Here is a 12,039-nt window from a genome sequence, read left to right on the forward strand (position 1 = left end):
TGTTCTGTTTGAAAGATAAGATTTTAGAAGCGCATGCGCTGTTCCATGCACACCATACTTTTCCAATTGGCGAAGAATAGAATGAGTGATTAAGTCAAAGAGTTTGGAGAATTATACGTATATACCTAAAGCTATTTGTTGGCGATGCAAAGCATCTATAATTATTTCTTTTTGAGTCAAGAGGGCTGTTTCGGTAGAGCGATGCTCCCTAAACTAATGTTGGAATTCTTGTAACAATTGTGATGGGTAAAGAATGATAGCAATCTGACCTGTATTAATTTTTTGGTACCCTTCGAAAACACTCGAATGATCGAAATAGGGCGATAATTGTTCAGTGCCCGTTTATCACCGTGCTTGAAGACAGAGCAACACGCGAGGTCTGCATTTGTTTGGGAAAGATGCGGGTGGATAATTTTAGGTTATAAATAGGGGTGAGGGCAGGGCATGTAATATCAAGCACATACTTACCAGGCGAATCTGGATACCATCGGCGTCCAGGGACCGGGTATTACCCATATCTCTAAAGATATATAAAAAACGTCTAAGGGGCTAGTCGGGGCAAGATGTTACCTGCACGGATGGGGAGGTTGTCTTTACCAGCTCAGTGAGATGGACGCTGGAAAGCCGTTGACGTCTTTAACAAAATACACATTTATTGCACACTTGGAAAACCATAAAGCAAACCACTATAGAAAATTGCATGAAAACCGCTAACCATTCAACCGCTTACTAAATATTCCAAATACAATTCAAGGCAAAGCCCAAACGTCTCTACAATAAAGTTCTACAGCACTAGTTTAAATCTGCTCATTGCATCACGTCCCAAGTGGATCTCTCTACCACCACAACCTCCTAGTTCTGTCCTTTGACTGCGTCTTTATTGGACTGGCCAACCCCGGTCGTCGGCACTGACCCTTCGCACCCTTGCGTGGCCGCGACTCGGTGGTGGGCGTCCTCGTCTCGCTTCGGTGCCGGCGTTCGATGCGCGCTGTCACTCCTTGGACGGCGTGGACTCCGCGCGTCCCGACTGGTTCCGTTGGTGGCTACCCCCTGGTAGCCGCTGCCGCTGGAGGTTCCAGGTAGGCTCGGCACGAACGTAGCCTTTCGGGGCCGTCGAACCGCAGGTCGACGGAGCGTAGACGTTGGCTGCTGGTGCCCGACCGATGCCACTGGTACACGAAGACACAGTTTTGTGGTGCGCCTAGTATGACGGTTCCGATGTGAAGTCGGCCCGCTCCCGCCCAGGCTGGGATGGCATGGTCGATGGCCTGGCCGCGTCCCCTTGGCTCGTTCCTTGAAGCACACGTGCTCCTACCGCCTCCTTGTTTCTTGCCTCTCGGTTTCTTGCCTCCCCGTTTCTCGTTGTGCGCCCCGCTTTAACCCCTCTGGGCTGTCTCGTGGCGCACTCTCATTGGCTCCTTGCCTTTTCTATGTCCATATATGGCCATTACGCCACTGGTCTCCTGCGCGGCGTTCTCTAATTGGCTGTCCAGCGCGCTGCCATATTTGCCCATGATGCCTCGCTGTTTAGGTGCTGGCGTTTGCTAACTGGTGCGCTCCTGGCGCGCCGTTGAAATTGACGTTTTCTTTGTTTTTTTTTAATTTTTTTCGGGGGTTTGATGCATCCCCTTTCAGGGGGTGCCCTTGACACATGTCACAAGAAATAGAGTGTTGCTAAACGTGCTTGCAGGAAGGAACTGAGCATAGCTGTTTAGCGCGTCATGGTCACTAGACGAAGGTTTTAATGAGAAGATTTCAATAAATGCGTAACGTACAGCATTTCCGCGTAGTTTCTGTCCGTTATGATACTGAACATCTGGAATAGCTGAATTTGAAGTTGGTTTTAATAGAACATTCAATTTTCAGCAGATTACCTCGCTTCTTTGATTCGCTGGGTCACTAAACATTCCCATGAAAAAAGTATCCTTAGCAGCCTTAAGCTGATTTGTTACACTGTTACTATATTTCTTAAACTGCTTCAGCAGGGCTTGATCTCTAGATTTCACAAATTTCACATACTATAAGGCATGTTTGTGTTTAACCATTTCAAGAAGCTGAGGTATTAGCCAAGGTTTTCGTGCTTTGGATGTCCTTGTTGTTTTTTTGCTGGGAAAGAGTTTATCTTAAAACTTTTGAAAGTGCTCATAAAACCAGTGCACGCAGAGTCACTATCGTTTGCTCGCTAAACGCGGTTCCAGGTTTCTTGAGCAATGGCTCGGCGAAATGCTTCACGACTTACTGAAGTACTTGAGCGAAAACTGGTTTTTTAGTTCTCCTAGATAGGCAGTGAATTTTATTCACTAGTAATTGGATACCCAGATGATCACAAATATCAGTGTACACTACGTCACCCAGTAATGAATCAATAACAATATCTGAGATGAATACATCCAATAGGGATGCGCCTTCAACAGCAACGCGCGTCGCAGTAGATATTGTGTTTGAAAAAACATAAGATGTGATCAGAGATTTGAGATCCTTTGTAGCGGGGAAGACGAAAGCATATTTATATTGGCGTAACCACCTAAGTCTACATTGGTGTTTTCTACTAAAACATGATTCAGAAGCTTTTCAAGAAACTCGAGAAATTGGGTTGCGTCACCTGATGGGCGCCTATACACGACGGAAAACACGTTTTGTTTTCCTTTGTTGTCTTTGTGGTCCTTTGCTAGTGCTTCCTGATCTTGTTTCATTTTTTCGTACAGGAAGTGTAACATCTCCAAGCTTTCCCGCAGTTTAAACACTTCTTTACCAACTGTGTCAACCTCGCGCGACAATTCCATATTCGTTACCATGGTTCACAAAAATACACCAGGTTGGCAGCAGCAGGTGTGGCAATATCACTTGGCGGGAAAGTTTCAATTGAATGAAAACTAATCTGCGCAGTGAAGGAATGAGTTTGCTCAAAATACGAGGACGGAGACACGAGAGGGCCAAACGAGCGCAACTCCTAACTTCACAACTTCCGCAAAAGTTATTAATTGCGCTGTCTTGTCCTCTCGTCTCTTCGTCCTCGTGTTTTGCGCAAACTTATTCCTTCGTACATCATGAATCCACTAGCCAGCAATCGAGCCCTACTGCGTAGTGAAATGTGTTGGTTTAGCAGCAGAAGCTTGTTGCCACAGCCGCTGCTGCGAACCGAAGTGGAGAGCAATGAGCGTGATCCCGCTTATGTATCGTCGATTGCAGCGCCAGCAGTACCGCGTCAGGGTGCGCTCGAACACGCCACTGCAGATGGCTGCACGTGGCGATCAGTGGCTGCACGTGGCGAACAACGCGCAAGAAGCCTTGCCTACATACTCCCCCACCCGCCCATGTTTTGGTCGACCACGGGCCCCCCCCCCCGAAAAAAATTCCTGGCTACGCCCCTGTTTGTAACATGCGCAGTTGGCCCGGCCATCTTATCATGTGCTTCAATAGGAGCATGATTTTGTTGTCTGTGTTGTATGCAGGCCCCGAGAAACTGGTTTGATAGGAAAATATTTCCACCGTTTTATCAGTAACGTTGGCTACTCCTATTTCACCGATAATGTTCTCGGTTCAACCATATCCCTTTGAAAAGGAGAGCGCGCAGAGATAAAGTCATGTAAAGCCAACGCCGCAGTAGTCAATTCACCAACTCTCAACTGAACTGATCACTTTGGTGACTATCTAGCCCACTTCGGTGATTTCCTTCAATTTTATTCGGAAGCACAAGTTGCCTGCAAGATACTAAATTTACTACACAAACCTTGTTCCCTGATTGACTCCATCAAAATACATTTGGGAGGAGATATAGGTAAGATTGTACCACGATCTTTACTGCCGCGGTCGCCTCGAACTCAAACCTGATTAATGCCGAAGAACAATATCAGGAAATGCAAAAAAAGACAATGTATAGTGTAAAATTGAATGAGGCGAGAACAGTAGTACAAATTCCTGCAGATACAGTAGTACGGCACCTTAGCACCTCTTCAAAAGGTACTCAAACGCGCATCGCAGAGATTACGTCTTACGCTTATTCTTTCGTACGCGTGGAAGAAGCCACCAGGCAGCAACCGTAGCGTAGTGTCTGGCACAGAGGACTGGGCACTGTATGCCCCCATGATTACTAAAGATTAGTAGTGACTGTGACTATAAAATCAGAACTTGAAAAGGTGCGCTCATTCACATGAAAGGATTCTTCAATGAAATACACGGACCAGTAAAGCGATGTAGAAATTTATCAAACTGCAATGGGGTAGTGACAGCAATTAATAATAGCAGGTTGACTTCAACTTTCGAGAATTATCATTTAAAAATGGGGTCAGCCAAAGCCATGCAAAGCTTGTCTGGCCGTCCCCGGTAGAGAGAGAGATAGAGAAAGAGAGAGAGAGAGAGAGAGAGAGAGAGAGAGAGAGAGAGAAGGGTATTTATTAGAAGAGAAAGCCGAGATGTCTGCCGGAATTGCGACACCGACATGCTACTCGGCGGGGAAGGGTGAGGTAGAAAGAAAAGGGCCTATAGATTACAAGGCAGAAAGAAGAAGAAGAAAGAGAAGAAATAAAATAAGAGAGAAAAATAAAAAAAGACATTCAGTTTGTGAGTAGTTGGATTAAAAAGTCTGTCTTCTAAACTCTAAATCACTGAAATCACGCCGATCTCGTCCAGTTAGTCGAGTAATGCCTCCAGTAGTTTGCGTTGAGCTGGTGGAGATGGCCATGGACTAAGAAGTACTTTCAAGTACATTGGTCCTGGGATGAGGCGCTCTAGTTTCTGCTTAAGACTGCTCTTAGTGAGAGATAGGCGAAAATAAGAATCGTTTACCTAGGTAACCATAGAGGCCACTCAGCGACAATGCATAAAATATGTCATCTGGAAACATATTGTTTAGGACCTAATGAATTCTAACCAGATTACCAGAACGTGTGTAGCAACGTGGTACAGCTTCTGCGCTCCAGGGACAGAACACTCGCACATGCGCATGAGGTAACACACCACAAGGGCTGTCACACAAGGTTTCTTCACACAATCTCCTGAAGACAAATGTTACTTTCATTAAACCTATTAAAAACAAAGGCCTAACCACACCCCTATGCCTCCTTTGGCGTTGTAGACTGCCGACCTATCTTTCTGTATTTCCTCAACGAGCCCCTCATTTCCCTACTATATTATTCTGCGAAGCCTAGCGAGGGTCTCGGTTCTGGCAGTCTTGATGCCAAGGTAGCATAAGAGGGCTTACCGCCAGTTACCCGCTCATGGCAGGCTGTAGACGTTCGAGTCACGCCCCGGGGGTTGAAAAGAGGGTCCCCTTCTCCCCGTGTAGTGAGAGTGGCGCTGGCTACCACCCTCAGGCGTCAGATACACTTCTAGTGAATATAAATAGCCCAGAAAGTGAAGGGGAACACCGTCGCCCAGATAGCCGAATTGATAAGGCATTCGAGATCTAATCGAAAGGCATGGGTTCGGTCCCCACTCTGGGCGCGTGTTTTTCTTTCTTTCTTCCGTATATAAAAAAATTCGCCTTGTGTCTTTCCTTCTTGTATCTCGTCACTGACACACTACTATCGATGAAGTTTTGCTGTTCTTGTAAGTGGGAGCGGATGCTATTCTTGCATGCGTTTACGATGGGTTTCCACTTACACAATGGGTTTACACAAAGGCACGTAAAGCGCCTCAAGAAACTGCCGTAACCGGCATGTAGTAAGTGAAACGATCCTGGCCAATCCCCCAAGTGGGTATGCGCCACAAACTGCGCAGGAGGCCGCCTGGTTCTTGCTGCGGCAGGAAACTAAACCTCCCCCTCGCGAGGGGCACGATCAAATGCCGAGCATTTCCGGGGGCGCACGACGTTAAGTAGTTTCGTTACGTTAATGTTGTTGCACTTGTTGCTGTTGGTTGTTGTATTGTAATTAAATGAGGAGACGTAATTACGTGGTCACGGGACATCATTTATTAGCAGGTGGGTATGACATCATTTATTAGCAGGTGGGTATGATTATTGTGGCGCAGTGGGAAGAGCACCATGTACCTCGCGTTCCGCCCACAGGTAGTGAATGCGTTGTATCAGCAGCTTCTTGACGTAGTTTGAATAAGTCAAGGATATAAGGCGCGTTCGTAGCCCTCCATTCTGTGTCGGCTTTGTGGCGCAGTGGGTAGAGCACCATGTACCTTGCGTTCCGCCCGCAGGGTCGTGGGATCGAAACCAGGCGCCGGTATGTATTATTTTTTTTATATAGTGCAGGGGGAGGGGTGCGGACGACGATGGACAACTAGAACGGGTGACATCGTGAGTTAAAGAATTGCTCTGCATTTAAAAAGAGATCACGAAATCTAGGGCACCTGACTACAATGGCAGAAACGGATTGAGTAATTGCGGTGTCCTTCTCACGCCTGCGGCCGTGTTGGCAGACAGATGGAGATAGATCACTTCGACGGCTGGGCCTGGGGCGACTGTTTCTTCCGAGAACGAACCTGATTTAATCGCGGCAGCAGGAAATAAAGTGGTGATTATCATGAATCCGAGTCAACATCAACACTACAATGCACTTAATACCGGTCAGAAGCGTTTATCTTACATGTTACCCTCTCTTATGAAGGCCTACAATTTAGATGGCATTTGTTTGATTTCTAGGTCTTACCAGAACCTCCGGCTCATGTATAATGCTTAAGTTTTATGCCGTTCTTTTTCTGTGATTACCTGACCTTTTTTTCGCATTTACACAAACTTATTTTCTTCTTGATCTTGATTTTTTTTATTTTTTTCCGAAGTACATTGAAAGGTTTTGTTTTGTTCAAGTGTGCTTAGTTCACCTACTATGTACATTGCATGCATTGTAGCGCTGTAAAGGTTGGCTGCTCCACCGAACCAAATGAAATAGTGGCTGTGGTCTGGTCAAGCTGCCTGCGAGCATATTTTTTCCTCGGCTCTCCCATCTACCATGTATCATTGAAAATAGAAAAGAACCTTCCTTTGTCTTTAGAAGCATCGAGCTGTTTACAATGACAACAGTCAGAATTATGTCAAAGGTTTTATGGTCACGGCCGATTGGTTCAGATGGAAACGTTGTGGGATGTAATACGATAAGAGCTATTTGCAAACCTATTCGTCTGCGCGTGCTGTGTGGAAGGGGTTACCCAAATCGCGCTTGATGTTCAACGCGCTCCTCAGGGTTATCTTAGCCATGATAACTCCGCCGCGGAAACTTAAGAGGTTGCGTGTGCGGCCGAGATGAAATACACTTGTTTGCGAAAAGAAGTGGGGTAGCCCAATTGCATACACACTACAAGACGGCGCTATCGCTCTGCAACTTGACATAAGGTCAAGAGCAGATACTCGTCGATGATAGCCGGAGGCATTCGTATATAACAAAACGGCGAGATCTGCTGCGACAGATCCGAAAGCAAAGAACGGTGGAGTGGAATTAAGTGGCTGTAGCAGTCTGGCCCCGAAAGCGCCATCTTTTGGACAAGGGGCGTCTTTTGGTGCTTGCACGCATCATTCCAGCCCAAAAGTTCAATATGTGGGGGACTGTGAGCAGCACATAAGGTAAGATGGGATGGTTATGGTCATCGTAAGAATTAGACCATCGTCTGCAGTTCTTCTTTGTTACCGGGCTTCATTTCTCATCCTGCACAATCCGAAACATATTCCCTGCGGATCAGTCGAATGCAGCGCTCTTTATATTTTACACGCATCGTCGTCATTTCTGCGTACCTTTTCTTGTCGAAAATTGCTGGGTTCACCTATACCTTGGAAGCCTAGAGCTGTATGAACTCTGCTCTGCAGTCCACATGCCCACCGCAGTCCGATGTGAGCCTTTCTTCGATTTCTCCTTCCCAAACACTTGCTCAATAGAATAGCTTTTTTTTTACGCATTAAACACCTGGTTGTTCTAGTATGTTCGCGTGCTAGCGTGTGCGCGATACGTGGAGTATAGATTGTCAGACGTGTACGGGCAGCATTCTTTCGGGGTGGGCGCGTACTGCAGCTGGAAGCCAAAGCGAGTGAAGTTTGTGCTGGCCCCTCTTCTTTGGCAGTGTCCACACGCTACGTCTTGGACATGAACCACCAGAAGTTTGTTTTTGCACTTGATTGTGTAGGTATAAATATATGTCCAGGTTCAATAGCAATGGTTTAGCCGCCCCTGTGGAATTTGGTAATATATTTCTCCGGATGTGTCTTTGGTAGTTGGTTCCATGCCTTAAAATAAGTAAATGTTATTGATCCTTGCAGGCAACGATGTCTGATGACGATATTGTTATCAGTGGCTTTTCGGCTCGCTTTCCTCAAGCGGACAGCCTGAGGGAGTTCGGAGAAAAACTCTACAGGGGCGATGACTTCGTCACAGACGACGGCTCCCGATGGCCCCGAGGTGAGTGAATGTAAGCCGAAAGCGGCTAGTAGACGTAGGTATATCTTTCCTGTATGCAGCACGCGAAATAATATATTGGGGACCGCGAAAGCTGATAGATTAAGAAAAAGGGAAATGTATCTTAAAGGTGTCTGAACGCAATTGACATGTCGTGCGGCTGAACAAAACTAAACTTGCGTTTTGATGTATTTAAAATAACACACACATACTTTTCTGTCCGGAACAAAAAATAAAGCTATTCTTCAAATGAACGGTGTCTTTAAAGAAGACAGACAGAATTGTGGTAACTAATTGCGGCTGTTCGAGTACAATAAAAGCCATGCCACCCTTCGCAATAAGCGCGATCCCTCTATATACCTTCGGCGATTGGTTGCCTTGTGCATTGCGCGAACCGATTTGTATGTGCAATACGGTTGGTGCAATTTACGTTAGCTCTGAATTACATTATAGTGTACCCTTTATCGGCCAAAAGGTCCTTAGAAAAGATTGGAATGAAATACCGTGTTGAGTTAAGCTAAGTCAGCCCAATCAAACTTTTGTTTATTTTTAAGCGCCGTTATGTAGTGGTAAGCTTGTAAGTATGCCCGCATTTTATCTGACACACACTTAGGGAGGTGTGCTAAAACATGCACCCCTCGCATTTAGGATGGTCAGAAATAATGAAAAAATAGCCTAGAAAGTTTGTCTCGTGAGAAAGCGTTTATTCTACCATACAGAATTATTGGACGGTAGGATAAGAGGAAGACGACTCTTGGCATTGTGCACTCGTATGATGATCCTGCCACTGTCCTACATCATGTGTCGGCTATGGCCACGGGAAGTGCGAACATCCCACCGAAAATGTTAAAAACGATCACGTTTGCCATTTCAGGCGTTTTTTTTTCGAAATGAGCCAGATCCAGAAACAGAAACTGAGTCGGATGTAGCTGCATTGACAAGAAATACTCGGCAACTTTCCCCTCAAAAATGGGTGGCAAGAAAATAGTTCTGATAACGCCCTCAAGACGTTTACGCAGATCTTAGTTCGTTTCGAAAATGAGCCAGATCCTGCTGTTTTACGGATCTAAACGAGAGAAATCCATTTGCCCGATGGGAGTTTTTTTTTGGCGTAACTGTTGAGACTGTTTCTTTGGTTTATCTGGATGTTTTTTTTTTTTGCTTTTAGGAGCTCGCTTATCATGACTTTACACGACCATTAGGAGATCGGCGAAATATCTGACCGCAAATTTTAATGACGAAGTGAACGGATATGAACGAAATGAAACTCAGGGATGTCAAACAATGATTTCATTTCGTCTCACCCATCTCTTGGAAATAACTTTAGTTGTATTTATTTCTTAATCCCATACCATTTTATTACACACCTAAATAGCCGCTGCTTACAAGCACTGACAAATCTCCCCCGCTTTGCCTCTGACAGTATGAACCACTTCATTAAGGTGACGAGGAAGACATGAGCAGCCATCTTATGAAGCGTTTTGGAAATTCATGGCAAAGCAATGAAGAGCTTCCTTACTTCGTGAGTCCCTTAAGGGGTGCCCAAAAATATTATCCCAGGGAAAAAAGTGAAAACAGCTGCTAATGGTGCCAAGAGCACTCCCCTGCTTTCCTGGTATAGTTCTAGGGTTCTTGAAGCCCTGTTGCATATTTTTAGTGCCATTTTCACTAAACCTCGATTGCACCATGCTTGATAGTCAATTTGTATAATGTTTTCATAAGAATGTCGCATCAACTTGAATTTTGCAATTCAATACGAGCCAAATTTAAACTTATCACCCCAATATTTCTCAAATTCACGGCATAACTTTTATTTAATTGTGGCCATAAACTTCCCCTAGCTGACATGTAAACTATATCATATAATGGCTTTGACGGCGTTGCATTTAGCTCAGGTAACAAACTTTCACGTTAGGCAGATCTGGCTCACTTCGAAAAAACACCGTTTTTCTTAGAGGAGGGCATTGACAGCAACCGTAACAATAAATAGACGTTGCAACACTTCTAATGAACCCTTTCAGTCTTGCTTTCATGCCTGCATGCACTGCAAAAGCTACAGTTATCGCAAGCACAGAGTTGCACTGCGTTATTTGGCAGTCGATAAGCTCTGCCTTCGATACTCTGATATCTTTCTTTGGCGGATTTTATTTACATAAGTCTCCAACACCTTTATTGCTGCAGCCAAAAAGAAGCCGGCCAAGCGCCGTAATATAGCCCCAGTCACGCCACTCAAGTGCGCAAACATTGGCGAAGCCGTAAAAGAGCGAAAATATATTTACACATGTCATTCATTTTCTGATTGACTCAAGGAGGTAATTGTTTCTGAGGTTCTTCATGATACACTATTCTATTTACTGAATGTTTTTTTATTATGCTCTCAAGGCCATTTGGATTCAAAAACAAGTTAAAATAATGGTTGCAGTGTCCCATTTTTCAATGTCTGTATCCAGGCAAAGCTATTTCTGGAGCTCTATGAAACCCTTTCCGCAATATGCAGTGGTTGAAAAAGTGAGCGATTGTTACGAAAAAATGCGAGAGAGAAATTGTGGCAAAATTCAGCAATGCAAATAAGTCGGTGCTCCTTCAGAAATGTACAAGCGCGCCGCCGAATTTTAAAAAGGAAAGATAATAACACACCCAGCCATTGTCTTGTGCCGTTATCCGGCAGCAGTTATTTTTGAAGCTCTTAATGCTGCCTTTCGTGTCTTCACTCGTGAATTAATGCGTGATCAATATTTATGCGAAACTGCTAGCCACAAATGATGCGTAAGTTATGCAACAATGCTCATAGATCGGTGCTCCTTGCGACGGGCAAAAAAGCACTGCAGGCTTTCTAAAAAAGTGTAGATGACAGTATACTCAGATACAGTTCTCATAGAAACGGTGTGACATTGACCTTCTCAGGTTTCATGGGCCTCCCGGACCGCATGGGCACGATCCGAGACCTTTCCAAGTTCGACGCCCAGTTCTTCGGCGTGCTCGCTAAGCAGGCACAAGTGATGGACCCTCAGCTAAGGCTCTTGCTGGAGACGTCATACGAGGCTATCTTTGACGCCGGCTACGATCCGGTAACATTACGCGGGCAAAAGATAGGCGTCTTCGTCGGCTGCTCTGTGTCGGGGATGGCCGGTGCACAGCCGTACTTGGGAGCCGACGAAACCGAAGGTTACTCTATGCTCGGCTCCAGCCTCTCGATGTTCTCTAACCGCATCTCATACTCTTTTGACTTCCACGGTAAATACCTTTTCTTTTTTTATGTCCTTCAATACCAACCTTACTGAAATTTTTTGAAAACGTAAAAATACTGTAATTAATTAGTACCCATTTAAAGGACGCAAATGTAAAGCGCAACGTTGTTTATTTTATTTATTTTTTTTTATTCACACATACTGCGAATCAATTAAGGTCCAAGAAGGAAAGGTACAGCACGTTCAAACGTACAACAAAGGTACAACAAAGTTACAGCAAAATTGTTACTAAGATACATAAAATGTAGGAAAGATATGTCACTCACCACCAAATTTTACGCGTTTTCACAGGGCAGAGTACACTCACTGCAAGACAACCCAAAATGAAATCACCACACTCTTAGCACACACCATGGTAAATGAAGGAAGTATTGTGAAAGTCAGGAAGCAAAGCGCATTTAACGTTGGAACGTAAAGTAGAGTTTAGTTTCGGGGCAACGAATTGCACTGAGGTATTTCTT

The 12,039-nt window shown here is 44.9% G+C and overlaps 2 protein-coding genes across 4 annotated transcripts in view; one reads left to right on the plus strand and one right to left on the minus strand.

The window, feature by feature from the left end:
• The window catches only part of LOC144138025 (uncharacterized), a 490,339-nt gene that overhangs the window by 220,509 nt on the left and 257,791 nt on the right, over positions 1-12,039 (minus strand). The window lies entirely within an intron of this gene.
• Positions 7,379-12,039, plus strand: part of LOC144138024 (fatty acid synthase-like) — a 64,477-nt gene continuing 59,816 nt past the window's right edge. For 2 of the 3 annotated variants that reach the window (XM_077670069.1, XM_077670068.1), the window contains exons 1-3: positions 7,384-7,507; positions 8,195-8,333; positions 11,235-11,564. In XM_077670069.1, coding sequence (XP_077526195.1) covers positions 8,201-8,333; positions 11,235-11,564 — 463 coding nt within the window. In that variant the 5' untranslated portion in view covers positions 7,384-7,507; positions 8,195-8,200. Of the gene's footprint in view, positions 7,508-8,194; positions 8,334-11,234; positions 11,565-12,039 lie in introns of all 3 variants that reach the window. The other variant, XM_077670070.1, reaches the window with a different exon arrangement.

This window comes from Haemaphysalis longicornis, unplaced genomic scaffold, assembly GCF_048455015.1.
Source record: "Haemaphysalis longicornis isolate Haplotype H1 unplaced genomic scaffold, Haemaphysalis longicornis Haplotype H1 scaffold_5, whole genome shotgun sequence".
Lineage (NCBI taxonomy): Eukaryota > Metazoa > Arthropoda > Arachnida > Ixodida > Ixodidae > Haemaphysalis > Haemaphysalis longicornis.